This window comes from Plecotus auritus, assembly GCF_963455305.1.
Source record: "Plecotus auritus genome assembly, chromosome: 1".
Taxonomy (NCBI): domain Eukaryota; kingdom Metazoa; phylum Chordata; class Mammalia; order Chiroptera; family Vespertilionidae; genus Plecotus; species Plecotus auritus.
In genome coordinates this window covers 107684570-107708221 of record NC_137770.1, presented here as the reverse complement: position 1 = coordinate 107708221, position 23652 = coordinate 107684570, and the positions used below count along the sequence as shown (strand labels likewise).

General features: G+C 40.5%; 2 protein-coding genes across 7 annotated transcripts in view; one reads left to right on the top strand and one right to left on the bottom strand.

Annotated features, from left to right (window-relative positions):
* Positions 1-1181: 1181 nt before the first annotated feature.
* Positions 1182-23652, top strand: part of ARHGAP12 (Rho GTPase activating protein 12) — a 189685-nt gene continuing 167214 nt past the window's right edge. For 3 of the 6 annotated variants that reach the window (XM_080657368.1, XM_080657367.1, XM_080657365.1), the window contains exon 1: positions 1202-1339. The gene's annotated coding sequence lies outside the window, so the exon portion shown is untranslated. Of the gene's footprint in view, positions 1340-23652 lie in introns of all 6 variants that reach the window. The other 3 variants (XM_080657364.1, XM_080657363.1, XM_080657366.1) reach the window with 2 other exon arrangements.
* On the bottom strand, positions 15412-15792 carry LOC308250200 (adenosine 5'-monophosphoramidase HINT1-like; the record flags this gene model as incomplete). Its single annotated transcript, XM_080672587.1, has 1 exon — positions 15412-15792. One exon carries the CDS (start codon positions 15790-15792, stop codon positions 15412-15414), a length of 381 nt encoding a protein of 126 aa, XP_080528713.1.

Sequence of the window (23652 nt, the reverse complement as noted above, 5' to 3'; positions counted from 1 at the left end):
GTAAGAAGGTGGTAAAGTACAGCTCTTAAAATCTTGCCAATAGTTGTTTGCAGCCTTTAAAGAACAATTGGGAGTTCAGCTTGTGATAAGAAAGCCAGACACAATAGCATCTTCAAGTATGAGGTGAAGAACAGAAAAGAGCTAATTCTAGGGAGTGGCTCTTGAATCATATCTTGGCTGTTCCCCCTAACCCCCATTATTAAAATTTAAAATCTCATTCCGGCACCATAATAGCCACAATCAACAGTTGATTACTGAATGAGTTGTTTCTGAAGTCCTAATACTTATCAGTTGTTTTTCAGTTATTTAATTTTATAACTAGAAGAAGGAGCCCTTGAGTTCAGTCAACAAGCTCATTTGATAGCTGAGGTGGAAAAGAGTGAAGTGACAAGGGCAGAAGCCAGGTCTCTTTCTACATTTCCAATCCAGCAGAACTCTACACAGGATCACCATGAAAAACCTTTAACGCCTGATTTCTAGATTCTGGGCTGCCACACTGCAAACTGGAATGACTTTGGGGCAATGACACTGCAGCCTCCGTGGGGCATGGACACAGCAGGCTCCGTGAATGGCTGAATGATGAACGAGTGAGTGGTCATGCTGCTCTGAAGCCACCCGACCATGGAGCACCGCTCCTGGTCCTCAGGGGCCTCCTGAGCCCCGAGTGTCAACAGCTGGCCAGCGCTCTGCTCCGGCGGCTCCGGCAAAGGACAGCTCCGCAAGGGCCGGGTAATGGACTCAATGTCTACAGAGTTCCACTTCGTCCCACTGAGGTAGCATGTGACACTTTTCCCGAGTCCCCCGGGGATTTTGAGGCCCCTGAACAATTGACCTCGCTCAGCAGCAGCTCCCAGCAGGCAAGGGCTGAGGACGAGCGCGCAAGGCCCACCGCCCCACTGTCTTTCCTAGGCTTCATTCCTGCCACCCTAGCGCTCGGTCCGTTTCCCGTTCGTCTTTCCCTCATTTTCCCCACGACTGTTTCTCAGCGTTTCCCGCTCCCTGTTTACCAAGTGCTTACTCCCACGTACAGGGCCGCTCCCTCGTCTGTCCCTCGACCTCCCTCGGTTGCCCCCTCCCGCTCCTGTATCAGCAGAGGCCTATTCACCTCGCACTGCCCGGGCCATCACGTGATTATGACCCCGCCCCACAGTCACGTGAGCCATCCGCCCCGCCCCCGCGCCGGCGCGCTCTGACGTGCCCTGGAACTTACCCTCCCGCGGAGACTAGTCTGCGGGACCCCGCCGGTGCTGTGTGAGAGCCCTTCAGGCTCGCTTCGGCCTCCCGCAGCCCCCGAGCGGGGTGAAGAGGGCACTGCTTCCGCGAGGCCGCTGGGTCTTCGGTAAGATGGTGGGCGAGGATCCCGCGGACGGAGGGCAGGTTGGTGGGCCGCTGCACAAAGACGCTCCGGGGTCGCAGTTGCGCCCGCCGAGGGTTGCGGAGTGGGGGGGGGAATGCGTGTGCGGGAGGCGTGTAGGTGCCGAGGTGCACGCGACGTGAGGTCTGGAGCGCCGCCTTGAGGGGTCTGGACGCGGGGGTAGAGGGGCTGTTGTGGGCGAGAGGGTTTAAATAGCTCGAAGTCGTGGCTCCTTTGACCCCCGGGTTTCCTGGCTTCCTGTGTGAGGGCAGCTCCCGCCCCACCCCCAGGAAGGAGGGTGTCGGGGTGTGTGCTTCTGGTGCGCGCGCGCGCGCGCGCGTGTGTCTCTGTGTGTTAAAGAGTGGCTGGTGCCACCCTCCTTTCTCGCCGCCTGCCCATAACTGCTGTCTGTTGTAGGGTGTTTAAACCTCCGCCCACCCTTGGAGCCCACCTGGGGACTGTTGATCTTACACTGGGCACTTGCATCTTTGCAGTCTTTAGAGGTGCCCCGCCCCTGCTGAATGCGTATTTGCTACTTTCCAACTCCTCTGGGATGTATCTTCTCAGAGTCCTTGAATTTAAGACATCCTTTTTACAATCTTGCTGACCTCCTCCCATCTTAGGGTCCTTGATTGCTTTCCAAGACAATCAACTGACCTGTATGTGTTGTATCTTAAGTTATTGTAGACCCTCTGAGAAAAAATGTCCACATCCAGGGAAATTGGCGGGGCCTTCAGTTTTAGAGATGTGTGATATTTTCCTTCTGGCTGCAGCAGCAGTTTTAAATACAGTTGTAAAGGCTAAAAAAGCAAAATGTAAAAAGCATATACCTTTATGTAAGTTCAAATGTCATTCCAAGTGAAGTGCTTGTTGTGGGTAAAGGCTGTTAACACTGGTATTGCTTTATGGGTAAAAATGACATATGGAAGTAGTTTTATTGACCATTTATGCACATACTGCTAAGGGGAGGTTATAGTAGAGAAAGGAGAATTGAATGAAGAGTCACTTGGGGTCTGGTTTAGATTCTCCCACTCATTTTTTTTTTTTTTTATATATTTTATTGATATTTCACAGAGAGGAAGGGAGAGGGATAGAGAGCTAGAAACATCGATGAGAGAGAAACATCGATCAGCTGCCTCCTGCATGCCTCCTACTGGAGATGTGCCCGCAACCAAGGTACATGCCCTTGACCGGAATCGAACCCGGGACCTTTCAGTCCGCAGGCCGACGCTCTATCCACTGAGCCAAACCGGTTTTGGCCTCCCACTCATTTTTAAAGGTGAGAGCTTGGAAGACTGAATGTTACAGTGAAAGGTTGTCAAAAAGTATCTAGTCCCCTGTTATGTCTCTTTCATACTTAAGGTTGGGAAATGGTGGCCTGGAGATGTATTTGTCCATGTTCAGTGGTCTTTACCTGTTCTGTAAGAGGGTGTATTAAAGAATGGGTCATCTTACTGTACCTTTTCTGGTCTGGCTGTTGTCAGTATTTTTCTTTCTCTTTGTTTTAAAAATGGTCCTGGAAACGTTTCAGAGCATGAATTAGGGAGCCCAAAGCAGTGCCTAAGAGCAGGCTGTAAAGACTTGACTCGGAGTCATGCAGCCTCAAGAGCCAGACAGGTTGGGCACATATGTGTGACCCATGGTTGCATGTAGCTCCACTGCTCTGGAGGTGTTTCTCTGTGGAAAAAATAATGTAACAGATTGTGTATGTGTGTGTTTGTACATAGTATATGCCCCAGTCTTTGTTGATAGACTTGTTTATACTATATTAATCATAGTAGTTGGAGATTACTAACTCACTCAATGTCATTAGTAGTTGTCCACGTATAGTCAATATTTTACGTAACTTTATATATATACTAGAGGTCTGTTGCACGATATTCACGCAAGAATAGGCCTTCCTTCCCCTGGCTTCGCTCCCAGCCATCTGGGAGCTGCAAGTCCTCGCTCCCAGCGGAGCACCGCTCCTGTAGCTCCCTCCCCTGCCCCCCCTTCCCCCCCCACAATAGCAGGTGTCCCGCCCCTCCTAGCCCTCTGCGCCTGCATATGCAAATTAAACCACCATATTTGTCTGGTTAATTTGCATACTCCTGATTGGCTGTGGGTGTAGCGGAGATACGGTCAATTTACGTGTTTGTCTATTATTAGGTAAGACATATATATACACACACACATATATATATATTTGTTTGGTTAATCCTCACCTGAGAACAATTTTCCATTGATTTTTTTTTTTTTTTTTTTTTTTGAGAGAGAGTGGAAGGGAGGGGGGAGAGACAGAGAGACATTGAAGTGAGAGAGACACATCCATTGGTTGCCTTCCTGCCAGGGATGGGGCTGGGGATCCAATTACTACCTGCCCTTGACCGGAATGGAACCCGGGATCCTTCAGGACGCTCTATCTACCCAGACAAATGCGCTAGGGCATGTAACTTTAAATTTTTTTTACTTACTACACCAGTTGTTTGTAAGGTTCAAGAGATCATAGCAAATGCTGTAGAAAAACAACATATTATTTGTAGTTAATCACTTGGCTTTTCTTCCATTAGTTAGAAAGTATCTGTTGAGTGCTTTTTGTAAAAGGTGGATAGAAAGTGGGCTTAAAAAATTTAAGTACTTTAAGTTATGTAGTTGACATTTCCAAGAACAAAAGGCTAATAAAAATTTTAAGTTGACTAAAACAATGAATATAGTGATGTCTAAAATTATTAAATGGTAGTACTAATATTTTGCTTATCTGAGAAAATTTGTACTAGGGAAAGCTTAAGGCGAATCTCCCTAAAACAGGTATTATAATTTTATAATAAATAGTGGGAGAGGAAAGTGGATTTAAACTTTTATAACAGTTTTAGTTATATGTTGCAAAAATTGCAAATGTGCACTATTTTGTGGAATGAATCAGATGTGAAAAGGTATGATGGTACCACATGGCATCATTGTACTTAAAATCCTGCTTTTTAAATCATGCTATTTTGAGGAACCCATTTGGCCATTATCTTTGTGGTTTTTCTTTTCTTCAATTGTTAAATGGTCTAATTGTGCCACATCCTCATTTGTGGATGGCTTTGCAGTGATTTGGCTATTTTCCTATTACTATTACTTTTATTGACTTTATTGATTTAGTAAATATCCTGCAGTTTCATTTTGCTGTTGATAAAGCTTTTTCTTGGAACAGAACTGTCAAATGCTGACATCTCTAAATGCTTTTCAGACTTGAATGTGTATGGGAATCATCTGACTCTAACAAGCCCCCAGGTGATAACTCATGCTGCCCTTCTGCCCAGAACACAGATCACTGCTATCCAATAGAAATAAATGCCAGTCGCCTGTGTAAGTTTGAAGATTTAAGTTAACTACATGATAAAAGTGGGGAAAAAACCCCAAGTGAAATAAATTTATTATTTTATCATGTAATCAATATGAACTTATTATTTTTTAATACATTCTTTTTTTTTTGAAATAAATCTTCAAAATCCCATTTGTTGTTGACAGCACATCAAGTTTGGATTGGTCACACATCAAATGCTCAATAACCACGTTTGGCTATTGGCTGCTGTATTGAACAGCACAGGCCTGGAGTCTAGAATCTAGATCAATGCTATTTTAAGTGTATTTTTTTTTTTTTTTTTGATTGGCCCCATGAGCAACCTTTGGGAATTTGTTAGAAATGTAAATCTTGGGTCCCTACTTCATACCTCCTCTCTTTAGAATATCTGGGTTTCAGTAACTTGTGTTTTGAAAGCTACAGGATATGCTACACAATGTGTATGTGGTATTCTGAATGGGATCTTAGAACAGAAAAAGTTTAATAGGGAAGAACTAAGGAAATCTGAATAAAGTATCAACATTATTATCAATAATCATTGAATATGACAAATACACCATACCAACATAAGATAGTATGGGAAATTGTGCACAGGGTATATGGGAACTCTCTGTACTACCTTTGCAATATTTCTGTAAATTTGAAACTTATCAAAAATAAAGGTTTCTTTTTTTTTTAAGGTTCATACATCTTTTTTTAAAAAAATAAATCTTTATTGTTCAGATTATTACAGGTGTTTCTTTTTTCCCCCCATAGCTCCCTTCCACCTGATTCCCCACCCCACCCCATGCCCTTACCCCCGCCACTGTCTTTATCCATAGGTGTAAGATTTTTGTCCAATCTCTTCCCGCACCCCTCACACCCCCTTCCCCCTGAGAACTGTCAGTCCACTCCCTTTCTATGTCCCTGATTCTATTATATTCACCAGTCCATTCTGTTCTTCAGATTTTTTATTCACTTGATTTTTAGATTCACTTGTTGGTAGGTATGTATTTGATGTCATTTTGTTGTTCCTAATTTTTATCTTTACCTTTTTCTTCTTCTTCCTCTTCTTAAAGAATACCCTTCAGCATTTCATGTAATCCTGGTTTGGTGGTGATGAAGTCCTTTAGCTTTTTCTTGTCTGTGAAGCTCTTTATCTGACCTTCAACTCTGAAAGATAGCTTTGCTGGGTAAAGTAATCTTGGTTGTAGGTTCTTGCTGTTCATCACTTTGAATATTTCTTGCTACTCCCTTCTGGCCTGCATAGTTTCTGCCGAGAAATCAGCTGACAGTCGTATGGGTGCTCCCTTGTAGGTAACTAACCGTTTTTCTCTTGATGCTTTCAAGATTCTCTCTTTGTCTTGTGCCCTTGGCATTTTAATTATGATGTGTCTTGGTGTGGTCCTCTTTGGATTCCTATTGTATGGGGTTCTTTGAGCTTCCTGAACTTGTAAGTCTTTCTTTCACCATGTAGGGAAAGTTTTCTGTCATTATTTCTTCTAATAGGTTTTCAATATTTTGCTCTCTCTCTTTTTCTGGCACCCCAAAAATTCAGATGTTGGTACGCTTAAAGTTGTCCCAGAGGCTCCTTACACTATCTTCGTATTTTTGGATTCTTTTTTCTTTTTGTTTTTCTGGTTGGGTGTTTTTTGTTTCCTCATATTTCAGATCTGTGGTTTGATTCTTGGGGTATGTTGATCTACAGTTGAGTTTCTGTATATTCTTTATTTAGACAGTGTATGCTTAATTTCTGACTGGTCCTTTTCCATTTTTTTTTTTCTTTTTGGCATTCTCATTAAGATCCTTAAAGGTCTCACTAAGTTCCTCAGAGGTTTTTAGAAGATTCTTGAGTAACCTTATAAATGTGGTTCTGAACTCTATGTTGTCCAGTAGTTTGCTTTCCTCCATTTCTTTCATTCGTGTCATGTTTGTCTCCACATTTTGGCTGTTTCCCTGTGTTGATGGAGTGGCTTTGTGTGGTAGGTGACCTATAGGGGCCAGTAGCTCAGCCTCCCCAATCACCTGAGGTGGATGCTCTTGGTACACCCCTTTGTGGGCTGAGTGCAAAGTCTTGGTGTAGTTAAGCCTTGATTGCTGTTGGTACACTGGGAGGAATTGACCTCCAGGCCAATTGGCTGCGAGGACCCACTGTGTCTATAATGGAAGAACTGCTGCGTTGGAGACACGCTTATGGTGCAGGACTTGTTTCGGTGGGGCTTTGGTGCTCACTGAGTCTGCCTCTTGAATGTGTCACTTATGGATGTGAGGAGTTGAAATCTGGTTTCTCACACTGACCACTAGGTACACTGGCTTCTGGATCTCCAATGGGGTGCAGGTCAGCTACTGTCTGAGGCCACCCAGCAGGAGCTACAGCGAGAACTACAGTTTTCTCCTCTTTGTTTGGGGTTTGCAGGTTTTGGAGCTGTCTGACCAGGGCTGCAAGTTTGCTAGGTTAAGCTGCGATAGGGCAGGTCATTCATATGCTAAAGCTGCTGCTTGGAGCTTGGGTGGGTTTGTAGGTTGTGCGGGGCGGGGTCTCAGGAAGTCACTAGGCTAGGGCGTGGCAAACAGCGATGGCTGCCAGCCAGTTAGCCAGCTCTGTGTCTCCGACCCCGTCGTCCCTTGCCCCAGCGCAGTAAACAATTATTCCTGTGCGCAGCTCTGCAAGCAAGCCACCCTCACTTTCCGACCTGATGGCAGACAGTGCAGCTTCTCCCCAGAGGAGTTTGGGTCCCCCGCGTCTCCCCAAAAACTGGAGTTTGGAGTAATCGGGAGCTTGTCTCCCTTCGGGTTGAAAAAAGCAGTGCTCCCAGTCGCCCGCCGCCAGCCTGATTCGCACGCCTCCGTACCTCAGCTTTTCAGTGCTTGTGCAGGTCTCAATGCTGTTTTCTCTTTCCTTCTAGTTGTAGAACTTCCACTCAGCCAGCTTTCCTGTGATTCTGGGTGATAGACGTTTTGTCTTTTAGTTGTAGTTTTGAAATTGTTGTGCGAGGCAGCAGTTTAGGTGTTTACCTATGCTGCCATCTTGGATCCTCTCATAAAGGTTTTTTGTTGTTTGTTTTTTAAGCAGCTCTCCAGGAGATTTGATTGTTCACTAAAATTTTGAGGAGCAGTGATCTAGATCACTAATATGACCTATACTAACTGCAGCTTGGGTGGACAGTATGAAGGGTAGTATTAGGTCTGGTTGGGTAATAATAACAGTATTTTTGTAATAAGAGCTGAAACTTATAAAGCACTTAACAATGTGCCAGGCATTATGCCATGTACTTTACACATATCCACACTAATTCTCCCAATATGTGGACTGTCCTATTAATAAGCTTTGTTTTACAAATGGAAAAAAACTGATGCTGAGAGAGGTTCAGTGACTCAGGTCACATAGCTAGCAAGAGGCAGAGGCAGGGATTTTTGAGGAGGGACTAATATTACTAGTATCATCCATCAGTTCATTTGTGAGTATTTTTCTGCTCTCACAAATTTTGCTTCTTTGAGTAAGCAACAATTAGTGTGGATACTCTGTATCATTCCTTATAGTTTATAAAGTACTTTTTCTCTTTTCATTCTCACAAGGATCTTTTGAGGTTTGTATTTTTTTTCCTTTGTTTTTCAAATAAGTTAGGATGCTCAGGGTCTGAGAGCTGATAGATGGCAAATCCTAGATATAAGTTTCAGGCCTCTGACACTAAGTTCTGTTCTTTTTCCCTTTACTGAAGGAGAATTTAGAATACATTTTGAAGTTAAAGGGATATCTTTAAAAATTTGCTGTAAATAACCTGTATTTTGCTATGTGTTAGTGGTTTATTTAAAAATTCAATTTTATTGAGGTATAATGTATACACTAAAATACATTAACACTCAGCAATTTAGAGAATAGATACATACACCAAGATGGATTAGTCTCAGAGGCATTATTTTAACTGAAACAAGCCAGATATAGAAGGCTACACAATGTATGATTTGTGAATACTTTTCTGTCACAACTTTGCTTCCATGAGGAAACAGTGTTTAGGGTGATGTTCTCTATCAAGATTTTGTTTTCTTTTTTCACATTTCCTTTTTGCATTTTCACAAGGATTTTTTGAGATTTGTATTGTTTCCTGTTTTACAGATGGATGTATCACAATTTATTTAGGCATTCACCAGATGATTTGTTTCCAGTTTATGATTCTTATGAATAAAGCTGTAATGACTGTCCATGTATGGCCTTTGCATGGACTTACTTTTTTTCCTCTTGGGTAAATATCTAGAAGAGGAATTAATAGATTATATGGTAAATGTAGTTTAACTTTATAAGAAACTAGCGGCCCAGTGCATGAATTCGTGCACCTTGAAAGGAACTGTGGGCCGTGAGGCTGCGGTGGGCACAGGGGCAGGTCTTGGCCCATCCTCCGTGCCCCCGCCCATCCCCTCCTGCTGTGGCCCCAGTCCCATCTGTCGGCAGCCCTGCTCCCACTGCTCCCATGCACTGATGGCACAGAGTGATTGGGGCCAGTGCCAGCAGCAGCTGTGAATGGTGGCTGCTGCCCCAATAGACCCTCAAGAGCAGAGGGAGGTGGAGAAGCCCTCAGGGGCGATGGGGCTGGCAGCCACGGCTCACAGCTGCTGATGGCGCCAGCAGCAGGTGCGAGTGGGGCTGGCGCCGGCAGTGGATGCAAGAGGCAGCTGCCGGCCCCGATTGCTCCTCAGGAGAAGGGGGAGATGGAGAACCCCTGAGGGGTGATCGGGGCTGGCAGCCTCTGCTCGCACCCACTGACAGTGCCGAGCGATTGGGGCCAGCGCCAGGCACCAGCAGGGGGTGCAAGCAAGGCCAGCGCCAGCAGTGGGTGTGAGCACCAGGTTGGACCGTGGCGTGCGGGAGCAAAGAATTTTCAGTAACCATCAGAGGCTCGCCCTGATGACAGCAATCGGTGCCCCACCTTGGTCTGGTGCTCCCACTCACCTACTCCACCATCCTGCCGCTGCTAACGCCCACCATGTTCCGTGCTCTGCTGCCTGCTGCCCACACCCGCCATGTTTCACGCGCGCCCCTGGTGGTCAGCGCACATCATAGCGACTGGTGGTTCGGTTGTTCCACCGTTCGGTCTGTTTGCATATTAGGGTTTTATATATATAGATATAGATTGCCCAGATGTTTCCTAAAGTGGTTGTATCATTCTACATTCCCACCAGGGAATGAGAGTTTCATTTGGTGTTCTCCTTACCAAATACAAAGACAGGTTATTTTCAGCAAATTTTTAAAGATATCCCTTTAACTTCAAAATGTATTCTAAATTCTCCTTCAGTAAAGGGAACAAGCACAGAACTTAGTGTCAGAGGCCTGAAACTTATATCTAGGATTTGCCATCTATCAGCTCTCAGACCCTGAGCATCCTAACTTATTTGAAAAACAAAGGAAAAAAAATACAAACCTCAAAAGATCCTTGTGAGAATGAAAAGAGAAAAAGTACTTTATAAACTATAAGGAATGATACAGAGTATCCACACTAATTGTTGCTTACTCAAAGAAGCAAAATTTGTGAGAGTAGAAAAATACTCACAAATGAACTGATGGATGATACTAGTAATATTAGTCCCTCCTCAAAAATCCCTGCCTCTGCCTCTTGCTAGCTATGTGACCTGAGTCACTGAACCTCTCTCAGCATCAGTTTTTTTTTCCATTTATAAAAAGAAGCTTATTAATAGGACAGTTCACATACTGGGAGAATTAGAGTAGGTATGTGTAAAGCAAATGGCATAATGCTTGGCACATAGTAAGTACTTTATAAGTTTTAGCTCTTATTACAAAAATACTGTTATTATTACCCAATCAAACCTAACACCATTCTAGTACACGGGTAGTGATATCTGGAAATTTTCATTTTCTTTTTTTAAATATATTTTATTGATTTTTTTACAGAGAGGAAGGGAGAGGGATAGAGAGTTAGAAACATCGATGAGAGAGAAACATAGATCAGCTTCCTCTTGCACACCCCCTACTGGGGATTTGCCCGCAACCAAGGTACATGCCCTTGACCGGAATCGAACCTGAGACCCTTCAGTCTGCAGGCCGACACTATATCCACTGAGCCAAACCAGTTAGGGCTATCTGGAAATTTTAATTTTCATTGTTAGGGTTTTGTTTCACAGCTTTAATGAGGTATAATTGCTGTATAATTAACTGTGCATATTTAAGTGTGTAATTTGATGAGTTTTTATGTATGTATATACCTGTGAGCTATATACCATTATCACCACTATTAAGATAATGAACATATTTATCACCTCCCCACAAAAAAAAATTTTCTTGAGCCTCTTTGTAATTCGTTGCCCTTGTTCCCTGGTGATATTTCATCTGCTTTCTGTCACTATAGATTAGTTTGTATTTTCTAGAATTTTATACAGATAGAATCTTGAAAGTATGCACTGTTGTTTGGATTTTTTTCATTCAGCAAAATTGTTTTGAGATTCATCCAGTTTTTTTTGTGTGCATCAGTAGTTCATTCCTTTTTATTCTCATAGACCCATGTGTGGATATACTGCAATTAGTTTATCCACCTACCTGTTGATGGACATTTGGGTTGTTCCCAATTTGGGGTGATAACAAATAAAGCTGCTGTGAACATTCACATACAGATCTTTGTGTTGTCATGTGCTTTCATTTCTTTTGGGTAAATAACTAGGAGTAGAATCCCTGGATCATATAATAGATATATGTTAAAAATTTTTCCAAAGTGCTTTTACTATTTTACATCTCTACCAGCAGTGGGTAAGTTCTAGTTGCTCCACATTCTCAAAAACACTGGTATCAGTCTTTTAAATTTTGGTCATTCTAATAGTATGTATTCTTTGTGGTTTTGATTTGCATTTTCCTAATGACTAAAGATTTTGGGCACCTTTTTATGGGCTTATTTACCATCTGTCTTCTTTGGATAAGTGTCTGTTTATATCTTTTGCCATTTTTGTTGGGTTATTTGTGTTATTGACTTTGTACAATTCTTTATTCTAGATATGAGTTGTTTGTTGGGGATATGTGTTCATGAGGGATAGTTTTTCTTATAAGGTCTTTGGTTTTGACATGATGGTAATGCTCATCTCCTACAATGCATTGGGGTGCTTTCCCTCTTTCAGTTTTCTTTGAGAGGCTTGTATAGAGTTTATATTATCTTCCTTACATTTTTGGTAAAATCACTAGTGAAGACATCTGGGCCAGGAGTTTTCTCTGTGGGAAGATTTTAAAAGACACATTCAAGCCTTTTGCAGCCACGTAGAAGCGCCAATGGTCAAAATGAAGTTCAGTCTCTTTGTGACTTCTGACGGATCAATAACTGTAAGTCATTTCAGTGTGCCTTCCCCCATTTGCAGGAAGATTATGTCTTCTCTTTCCGAAGAACTGAGAGAGAAGTACTACAGTGTTCAATCCATGCCCATCCGAAAGGATGATAAAGTTCAGGTTGTTCAAGGACATTACAAAGGGCAGCAAATTGGCAAAGTAGTCCAGGTCTAGAGAACGAAATATGTCATCTACATTAAACGAGTGCAGCAGGAGAAAGCTAATGGTACAACTGTTCATGTGAGCATTTACCCCTAGCAAGGTGGTTATCGCTAAACTAAAACTGGACAAAGACTTTGCAAAGACCCTTGAATGGAAAGCCAAATCTCACTAAGTAGGAAAGAAAAAGGGCAAATACAAGGAAGACACAATTGAGAAGATGCAGGAATAAAGTAATCCTAGATTCAACTTTCATTAAATACTTAAAAAAAAAGACGTTCAATATTTATTTTCTTTTTTTTTTTTTTTTTTTAAAATATATTTTATTGATATTTCACAGAGAGGAAGGGAGAGGGATAGAGAGCTAGAAACATCGATGAGAGAGAAACATCGATCAGCTGCCTCCTGCACACCTCCCACTGGGGATGTGCCCGCAACCAAAGTACATGCCCTTGACCGGAATCGAACCCGGGACCTTTCAGTCCGCAGGCCGACGCTCTATCCACTGAGCCAAACCAGTTTGGGCTCAATATTTATTTTCTTTTGTGAATCCTCATCCAAGGATATTTTTCCATCGATTTTTAGAGAAATTGGAAGGAACAAGGGGAGACAGAAATAGAAACATCAATGGGAGAGAGAGACATTGATTAGTTGCCTCCAGCACTGGCTGGCCAGGGCTGCGGATTGAGCCTGCAACTGAGGTACCGGAATTGAATCTGAGACTCTTCAGTCCTCGTGCTATGTATGCACTTAGCCAAACTGTCTAGGGCAAGACAGTCAATATTTTTAATAGATACAGGGCTCTTTTGATTATCTCTTCTTAAGCAAACTTTGGTAATTTGTCTTTCAAGAAATTTGTCCAGTTTATCTAAGTTGTTGAATTCATTGGCACAAGTTCATAATCTTATCTTTCTTTTGATGTCTTTAGGATCTCTAGTATGTCTCTTGTCTTATTCCTGATATTGGCAATTTGTGTTTGCCTCATTTGTTCTTGATCAATTTGGCCAGAGGATTGTCAGTATTACTGATGTTCTCAAAGACCCAGCTTCTGGTTTCATTGATTTTCTCTAACATTTTACTGTTTTTTGTTGATTTCTACTCTGATGTTTAGCATGTCTCTTCTGCTTACTTTGGGTTTATTTTGCTCTTCTTTATTTAGTTTCTTAGAGTAGAAGCTTATGTCATTGACTGGAGATCTTTCTTCTTTCCTAATATGGGCATTTAATGCTATAAAATGTTCTAAGTACTACTTTAGCTGCATCCCACAAATTTTGAAATGTCGTGTTTTCATTTTCATTCAGTTCAAATTTCCTGTTTGATTTCTGCTTTGACCACTGAGTTACTCAGAAAGTGTTGTTTAGATTCTAACAACAAATTTGGGGGTTTTAAGATATCTTTTTAATAATTTATAATTTAATTGTCAGAGAAAACACTTTGTATGATTTCAGTTCTTTTAAATTTATTGAAATTTGTTTTATGGCCCAGAATATAGTCTAAGAAAATAATATGTTTATTAGAAATGGCTGTACCATTTAGCATTCCCATTAGCACTGTTTGAGTGTTCCAGTTGTTGGTGTTCTTGTCAGCACAGATCGGCCGCCTCCTGCACACCCCACACTGGGGAAGACTGTAACCTGGGCATGGGCCCCTACCGGGAATCGAACTGCAATTCCCGGCGCACAGGTCGACCAAGCTGTATTGTCTTTTTTAAAAAATAACTTTATGTATTGTAGTTGGTTTGTAGTTATATCTTATTTTGGTTTTAATTTGCATTATTGGGTTTTTAATGTTTTATAAAATAATTTTTTTTTTTTTTAGCAGTTGTCTACCTGATTTATTAGCACTTGTTTGATTAAATCAGTGGGAAATATACCTAAAGAAAGCTGACTGAAGTCTCTTACACACAATACAAATGCTTCTCTCATTACATTCTTTACAGTGCACCAACCCTCTAAAACTCTTCTTCAGACCTTCCCCCACTTAAGAAAAGTTGTAAAAGTACATAAGGCCAGAAAAGTATTAGGGAGAAAAATAACCATTTTTTTTTAAAATCCTGTGATGGAAAAAAGGCTTTTTAAAATATGAAATAAAAATCCATACATTAACAGTACAAATATTTTAAACACCATGAACAAAGTAAAAAATGACAATTGGGAAAAAATTATTTTTAAGACAAACAAATGACCAGTTTCCCTAATTCCCGCCCCCCAAAATGATTATAAAATCACTAACAAAATTAAAAATTAAGAAGAAAAACAATTTTCAATTAAATGTGTCAAACCCTACTAAAGTGGCCTTCAGAAAGGCTAGGTACATGCAAGACTTTTAAAAGTTGGCCCTGGCATTTTGCTCAGTGGTTAGAGTGTTGGCCTACAGAGCAAAGGGTTACAAGTTTGATCCCTAGCCCCACTGGGAGGCAACCAGTCAATGTTTCTCTCTCTCTCTCTCTCTCTCTCTCTCAACCCCCTGCTCCTCTCTTAATTAAAAAAAAAAAAAAAAATCAATGGAAAAAATGTCCTCTGATGCAGATTAAAACAATATTTGTTTGGTTGTCAGTCTACATAAGGAGGACTCAGATTCTGAGATTCCCTCTTTTATTCCACCTAGCCAGATTCATGCACATACACATTCAAAACTATAAATTTTCAATTTGAAGTCAATTCTAATAGGTTTTCAAGTTTTTATAATAAATATTCAGCCAGAATTTAGATAAGGAAATACCAACGTATGGTTTCACAAGGTCATCAAAATTCTGTGACAAATCTTTCATCCTTTCTAAATTATCCCAATAATCCAGGGGAAACATATGGCCTGGTCAATAAACATTGTTTCTAAACCCAAAACTGTCACTTTCTGGGTCAATCATATCACATATTCCTTTATTCTTAGATTATAAGAGAACTAGATTAGTACATTTTCTCCTGGATTAAAAGTTTATTTCAAAGCTAAAGCTAAATTTATAATTTTTTAATTTGTCTTCAAAGAGCAGTCACACCACTATAACAATGTACATATGTGGATCCTCCTTGGGGAGAAAGAAAAAAAAAACCTACCAAATTATGATCACCCCCTTCATACATCCCAGCATATATATTTTTAAAGTAATAAATCAAAAACAGAATTCAGAACATGCAACGATGTCTTTTATTATGTATGGGTTTTAGAAATTATTTCCTCGATCACTCCATACACAGGCAAAAATAAAATGTACTGGTAAGCATATTAGAATTGGCAAAACTCATCATTGCCTACAGCAGGGAAATTATCCCTAAAACATGCTTAACCAGGAGGCCAGTTCATTTGCCGACCTCCAAGAACATGAAGATGACCATGATAGACAGACTGTCCCCCATCTGTGCCTTCATTCACTACCATGTGATAACCCTTCTTTAGGCCCAGATCAGCAGCACATTTCTTGCCAACAATCATTAAATGTCCAAGAAGATTTTCATCATCATCTTCTGCTACAGAAATCTGGGATATATGCTTCTTAGGTATCACCAGAAAATGTGTTGGTGCTTGAGGGGAAATGTCATGGAAAGCAAGACACTGGTCGTCCTCGAAAATGATTTTGGCTGGGATTTCCTTGTGAATGATCTTCCCGAAGATCGTGTGGCCACCAGGCCGAGCAGCCTGAGCCTTGGCAATCTCATCTGCCATTGTGGCCTTGCTTCCGCAAGCTGTTTTATAAAATAATTTAAACTTGAATAAAAATTAAGAATCATGAAGTGTTTTCTTTTTTAAAATATATTTTTATTGATTTCAGGGAGGAGTGGAGAGAGGGAGAAGGAGAGAGAAACAATGATGGGAGGGATCATTGATCGGCTGCCGCCTGTACCCTCCTGTACACGCAGGGATCGAGCCTGCAACCCTGGCATGTGCCATGACTGGGAATTGAACTGTGACCTCCTGATTCATATGTCAATGCTCAACCACTGAGCCAAGCCAGCCGGGCAAGTGTTTCTTTTTTTTCCAGTAGAGGACAGAAAGTTTGGAGGGATTGGTAGTGTAGTTCATTATTTGTTTGCTACATTCATGCTACTTTACAATTTTCCAAAAGTTTGAATGTTTATTTGCTTTTTAATACAGTTGTTTATATGGAAAACAACAATAATGAAATAATAATACAAGAATAAACTGTGTTTTGTGTACTCACAACTGTAAACCCACTTTTACCCCACCCTGTATTGACATTGACATCTGTAAAAGCTTTGTTGGGATTTTAGTGACTTGTAAGTTATGGGTAGACAAGGATAAGGTGATTTAAATGGTATTTCCAGTGACTCTTTATTGTGATAATATATGCCTGTAATATTTCATTGTCTGTATATACCACTTTTTCTTTTTTTATTTTTTTTTATTTTTTTTTTTATTTTTTTTTTTTTTAAATATATTTTATTGATTTTTTACAGAGAGGAAGGAAGAGGGATAGATAGTCAGAAACATCGATGAGAGAGAAACATCGATCAGCTGCCTCCTGCACACCATCTACCGGGGATGTGCCCGCAACCAAGTTACATGCCCTTGACCGGAATCGAACCTGGGACCTTTCAGTCTGCAGGCTGACGCTCTATCCACTGAGCCAAACCGGTTTTGGCGACTTTTTCTTTTTTTAAAGCTATCCATCCACCTATGGACATTAGACTTGCTTCCACCTTTTTGATTATTGTGAATAATATTGCTATGAACATGGGTGTTCATATATCTGTTCAAGTCCCTGCTTTCAATTTTTTTTTGGATATGTATCCAGTAGTAGAATTGCTGTATCGTATGGTAATTTTATTTCTAATGTTTTGAAAAAAATTCCATGCTGATTTCCCACTGGCTGTACTGTTTTACATTCCCACCAGCAAAGAACAGGTGTTGTTACCATAAGGGGGTGGGGGTGGGTGAGATGCAAGAAAAAAATTATATGAACTGTAAAAAAGTTAATTTCTTTTTGTTTTTAAAAACATTATTTTTAGAAAGTTCTTATTAAAAAATTGAAATATGGGACTTAGGTGTTGAGGATTTGGAAGGAGAAATCCACTGATTGGAGTGCATTTAGAAGGAAGTAAAGAGAAAACTAAAAAAAAAAAAAAGTGTAGAAGCAGAATGATCATCATAAAAGGATGGTTTTAAAGATTATTGTGAAGCTATTATCCATAGGTGGTAGTTTTTGATGAAATAGAGTCTTAAGGAAAAGGAAGTTAATTAACCTTTTTGCTCAAGAAAATTATTTTTGTTCCTTAGACTTTTTCCTGATTTTGAGGTTTTTTTTTTTTTACCTCATGCTATCTTCTTGGTATCCTACATCATCATATTAAAACTCTTAGTGTGTGCAAGTGGCTCTTAAGGGATTAAAACCCTGATTGATCTTTACTGTTTTTTGGTCTGAAAGGGAGGGCTCTTTACCAAAGTACTGAGTTTGCAAAAGTTTTTTTGAATACAATAGGATTTTCACTTTGTGCTCTGTTATATATTAACTGGGTCATGTTTAAGAGATAATTTTTAGAATGATTTTGAAGATTTAACAGCCATTGATAATGAAGAACCCTAGTACCTCTTAAATAATTGTAATTTGTGTTTAGGTGAGAAAAACAAGCACTGTAATTCTGCATAAATGTGGTGTTTATAACTAAAGCACAAAAGAAATGTGAGTTTATTTAAATTATTTAAATGTGAGACATTATGTAAGATATATTAATCAGAATATCAAATGTGCATGATATCACTTTTAATTTGAGGTAGAGTTAAGAAGACAGTTGTCTAATAAGAAGCATTTAAATCAAGTATTTAAAATCCAAATGGGGGAGTTTGAAGGGTCAATATGGCACTACAAGATGCTCCAGGCTCATCTTGTATATTTCTTTCCCCAGTACTAGAATCAGCCATTTCACCAAAGAGCCTTGGTTCCTTTATTTGGAGAATGGTATTAGAAACCAAATCTGGGTGCTATGTGTGCTTGTTGCCTCTAGGCTGTCATTTTTACAGACAGCAAGGAACAGTGTGTACTAAGAAGTATATAGATGTTGCCGGAAAGAGGACCTAGCCCTTGGTGGGTCTGCCTAGGGCCGGCTGGTAGTATGTGGGTTCTTGACTTCGTGCAGGAAAAATTTCACAACACGAGTCCAGGTGACTATGAGGGAATGTTTATTAAAGCTGGGGACAGTAAAACAAGAAAGGGCTTAGCCTAGAAGAAGCAATAGGAGAGCCAAGGCTGGACTGCCTTAGCTCTTTGGGAAGTCAGAGAAAAGGGGACCTTTGGGAACAGCTTCAGGGGTGGGCCTGCTGCTGCCCATTGCTCTCCTGGTTGTGTCATGGGGTCCCTTAGAGTTTAGAAGATGCCTGTGGGGAAGAGGGGAAGGAAATGGTATGGGCTGCTTCCCCAAGAGAGTGAGTACTGAGTCCTTTGTCTTGAGGCTTTCATCTCTTTCTTGAGGTGGGAATCTTAGGGGTGGTCTCAAGGGAGGTTTCAGCAGAATATTCATCAGTTTTCTAAGTGTGCTTCTCCATGGCCCTGATCTCCACCGATTGGTCAGTGTTAGGGCAAGGGGTCCTTAGTCATTGCAGCTGGTCCTGGTGTTGCTCATCAAGTTTTGCTGTTTTTCTGGGTTTGTAGCTGAAATACAATTGAGGCCTAGATGTTATTTCTAGGGAGATGACCTTCTGTATCTGCTGTAAATTGCTCTGCCAGTTCAGCTTCTCAGTTTCCCATTCCACATGTCCTGGCTTATTGAACTATCTCATAGAGAAGTTTCTGTAATTTTTATAAGGTAATCACCTGTATCTGTGGTAAACTAAAAATGGGTTCATTGATTTCATACTGATGTCTCCAAGTCTAATCCATTAACACATGGATTATTCTAGCCTTCTCCCCTTGCTTGTCTATAAATTTTCACTCCGACATTGAGAAATCTGGTTCCTAGTACCCACATTCCATTTACTTAATTATTCAGCTCCAGTATATATGTATAGCAGTATCAGAATTTTTAATTCACACTCGTGTGGGAGACATTTTTATTTACTACAACACAGTACTTAAGTGCAGTCCATTTGCCTATATTCTTATACACCCCACTTATTTCCAATATTAGTTAGGTCAGCATCTTTCCCTTCCTCCTCCCCTTCAGTGAGATCAATCTATATATTTGTAATACTACTAGACTAGCATGTCTGCATTCCATCCTGGGATTCCCCTGACCTCGTAACAGTTTTTTAAAATTTTGCATACATTGAAGTTCAGACTTTGTGTTGTAATAATTAATGGGTATGAAAGACTCCCTCTTCTCCTCCCACTTCCAGTAATCACTGTCTCTATACTTTTGACTTTTGCAGAATGCCATATAATTAAAACCATTCCGTATTTGGCTCTTTCAAACTGACTTCTTTCACTTGGCAAAATATATCTAAGCTTTGTTTGTGTCTATTCTTGACTTGATAGTGCATTTCTTTTTATCACTGAATAATATTCCATTACAGTTTATCCTTTCTTCTATTGTAGGACATCTTGGTTGCTTTTAGTTTTTAGAAGTTATAAATGAAGCTGCTATAAACATTTGCTGTAGAACTTTTTGTGGAAATAAGTTTTCAATTCATTTGGTTAAATACCCAGGAGTGTGATGGTATGGTGAGACCATATTTAGCTTTGTAAAAAACTGCTAAACTATCTTCCACAGTGGCTGTACCATTTTGCATTTCTACCAGCAGTGAATAAAAGTTCCTGTTGCTCTATATCCTCACCAGCATTTGGTGTTTTTATTTTCTTTTTATTTCAGCCATTCTAATGGGTATGTAATGGTATCTTGTTTTAATTTTCAAATTCTTAATGACATGATGTTGATATTTTTTCACATGCTTACTTGCCATGTTTTCTTTCATGATGTGTTTTCTCAGATCCTTTTTTCTATGTAAAAATTTTGGTTCATTTTGTTGAGTTTTAAGAGTTCTTTGCATATTTTGGCTACAAGTCCTTCATCAGAGGTCTTTTGCAAATATTTTCTCTTTCTGTGGTTGGTTTTCATTCTCTTAGTGTCTTTCACAGATCAGAAGTTTTAAATTTCAATAAATTTCTACGTAATATTTTCTTCATGGATCATGCATTTGGTGGGTATATTTAAAAATTCATTTCTGATTCTAAGGTCATATTTTTTCCTTTTTAAATTGGAATATTTTCTCCATTCTTGTATCCAAGAAAAAGTCATGCTCACTCATTTCTGACTAAGAAAGACTTCATGGCACAAATATTCCTAAAATACCTCATGCACATGTCATTTTTATTAAAATATGCTTGCTTCCCCAAACACTTTTTTGGTTGTTTTCTCATTTTTGTTTCAGATTTAAATCTTGGTTTTGAGTTTCCTTTACTGGTTTACACTTGACTGTGTTCTCTGCTGCTTTCCAGTTACCCGATCATGTCCTGTATCCTTCCTGCTATTCCATTTTTGCTATTTCTTTATGGCCAGAATAGTTTCTAATATTATTTTATTTTCCTTTATTTCTTTAGGCCTAAAGAAATGCCTTATATATCTTTTTATTCTTAGAAAACAGGGATCATGCATTAAGAAAAAGGTTCTTAAGAGCCATAGAATGGCTGGCCTATGATGTCTTGTTAACTGTACAATTTACAGAATTATTTGGTGGAGTAATTTCTTTCTCCTTTTTTTTTTAAAAATTTAATAAATCATTATTGTTCAGATTATTACAATTGTTTCTCCTTTTTCCCCCCATAGCTCCCCTCCACCCGGTTCCCACCCCACCCTCTGCCCTTACCTCCCCCCAACTGTCCTCATCCATAGGTGTACGATTTTTGTCCAGTCTCTTCCTGCACACCCCCCCCCCCATATCCCTTTCCCCCTGGGAATTATCAGTTCACTCCCTTTCTATGCCCCTGATTCTATTATATTCACCAGTTTGTTCTGTTCCTCAGATTTTTAATTCACTTGTTTTTTAGGTTCACTTGTTGATAGATATGTATTTGTTGTTCATGATTTTTATCTTTACTTTTTTCTTCTTCCTCTTCTTTAAGAATACCTTTCAGCATTTCATATAATACTGGTTTGGTGGTGATGAACTCCTTTAGCTTTTTCTTATCTGTGAAGCTCTTTATCTGCCCTTCCATTCTGAATGATAACTTTGCTGGGTAGAGTAATCTTGGTTGTAGGTTCTTGCCACTCCCATCTGGCCTGCATAGTTTCTGTTGAGAAATCAGCTGACAATCGTATGGGTGCTCCCTTGTAGGTAATTAACTGTTTTTCTCTTGCTGCTTTTAATATTCTCTCTTTGTCTTTTGCTCTTGACATTTTAATTATGATGTGTCTTGGTGTGGTCCTCTTTGGATCCCTTTTGTTTGGGGTTCTCTATGCTTCCTGGACTTGTAAGTCTATTTCTTTCACCAGGTGGGGGAAGTTTTCTGTCATTATTTCTTCAAATAGATTTTCATTATCTTTCTCTCTTCTTCTGGCACCCCCATAATTCTGATGTTGGTACGCTTGAAGTTGTCCCAGAGGCTTCTTACACTATCTTCAACTTTTTGGATTTTTTTTCTTTTTGCTTTTTCGGTTGAGTGTTTTTTGCTTCTTTGTATTTCAAATCTTTGCCTTGATTCTTGCATTCCTCTAGTCTGTTGTTGGGTCTCTGTATAATATTTTTTATTTCAGTCTGTGTATGTTTAATTTCTAGTTGGTCCTTTTTCATATCTTCGAGGGTCTCGCTAAATTTATCAGCCTTTTCTAGGATATTCTTGAAAAGCCTTATAACCGTGGTTTTGAATTCTATATCCAGTCGTTTTTTCTCCTCCATTTCTTTCGTTTGTGATCTGTTTCTTTGATGCCGCATTTTCATTGCTTCCCTGAGTTGGTGGGGTAGATTTGTGTGCTAGGTTTCCTATATGGCCCAATGGCTCAGCCTCCCCAGTTAACCTGAGGTGGACACTCTTGGTGCACCCCTTTGTGGACTATGTGTACAGCTTTGTTGTAGTTAAGTCTTGATTGTTGTTGGTATCACTGGGAGGAATTGACCTCCAGGCCAGTTGGCTGTAAGGATTAGTTGTGTCTATGCTGGGAGAAGTTGGGTACTGGAGACAGCCTTATAGGATCAGACTTGCCAAATTGCAATAGCCTCTGTGCTCAGCTTGGATGGGACGGAGTCTAAGGGCGGAGCAGACAGTCTTGGCTTCCCATCAGCCCTGCCCTTGCGCGCCCCTCCAGACCTCTGCCTTCCGCAGCTCCCGAGTTTCCGCCTGACAGTCCAGAATCCCCCGTAAGAGTGTGGGTCCCCAGGGGCTCACCCGCTACTGGAGTTCAATGCAGTTAGGAGCTTCCGACTCCCTTCCGCTAGGGAAAGCCTGCGGCAACCTCCGCATTCAGTCTTCTCTGCGAGCACTCGCGCGGCCTCCAGACCCCGGCCCACCGCGGCTCACCCGAGTCTCCGAGTGTCCGTGTGCCTTTCTCTCTACCTGACAGTCCAGACTCCCCCTGCATGAGCCTGGGTCCACGGGGTTTCGCCCGGAACTGGGGTTCAGTGCAGTCGGAAGTGGGGTTCAGTACAGTCGGGGGCTTCCTTCCCCCTCCCGCCACAGAAAGTAAGCCAGGCACTCAGACACCCTTCCTCTCTGCGCGCGTGTCTCCGTACCTCAGCCCTTTGCCGCTCCTCTGATTCTCCGTGAGCTTTTCTCTTTCCTTCTAGTTGTAGAATTTCCACTCAGCCAGCCTTCCTATGGTTCTGGATGATGTCTGTTCTGTCTTTTAGTTGTAGTTTTGAAATTGTAGTGCGAGGCAGCAGTTTAAGTGCTTACCTATGCCGCCATCTTGGTTTCTCCGGAGTAATTTCTTTCACTGGAATTGTTCTTAACATTTTTTTGTGCTCATTAAGCTTAATTGATTTCTTTAGCAGAGGCCTGTTCAGGAATTTTTAATTTTAAACACTTCTAAAACTGCTCGGAGGACTTAGTATCAAGAATTAGTGTTTAAATTGTGGTATTTTTAAGTTGGTTAACATTTACATGTGAGGTTGTGTTAACATTTTATTGTTCATAGTATTAGAATTGCTAAATAGGCTATACCTATATATGGGGCTTAAATTGTAAACTTATTAATTATGGGTACATTTACTATGTTTTTCTTAAGCTGTTATTTACTTTTTTGATATAATTAGTAAGGACACCATACTGAGAGATATAGTTGACTAAGTGGATGTCCTGGAGGAGGAAGATAACCTTTGCTGAGCTGTGTAATTTGTGGAGGAAAATATGAGAAAAATTGGCAGACAGAGAAGAGGAGGCTATTAGATTTTAAAATATCACAATAGAAAGTTCTGAATCTGACTTGGAGAAAGAGATGTAAAAAATATAAGCAGTTGTATGTTTGTACTAGTGGACCGGTGCACGATATTCATCCACATTAAAAGGGGATTAATTACAGGAAATAATTTAATATTGCTATTTGCCCTTTCTCTATAATAGAAGTGTCAGAGATGAAAGAAAATTAGTAAAATGTATATGAAAACCTTCCTCCTGTCAGGGTCTGGGGCGCACCACAGGAC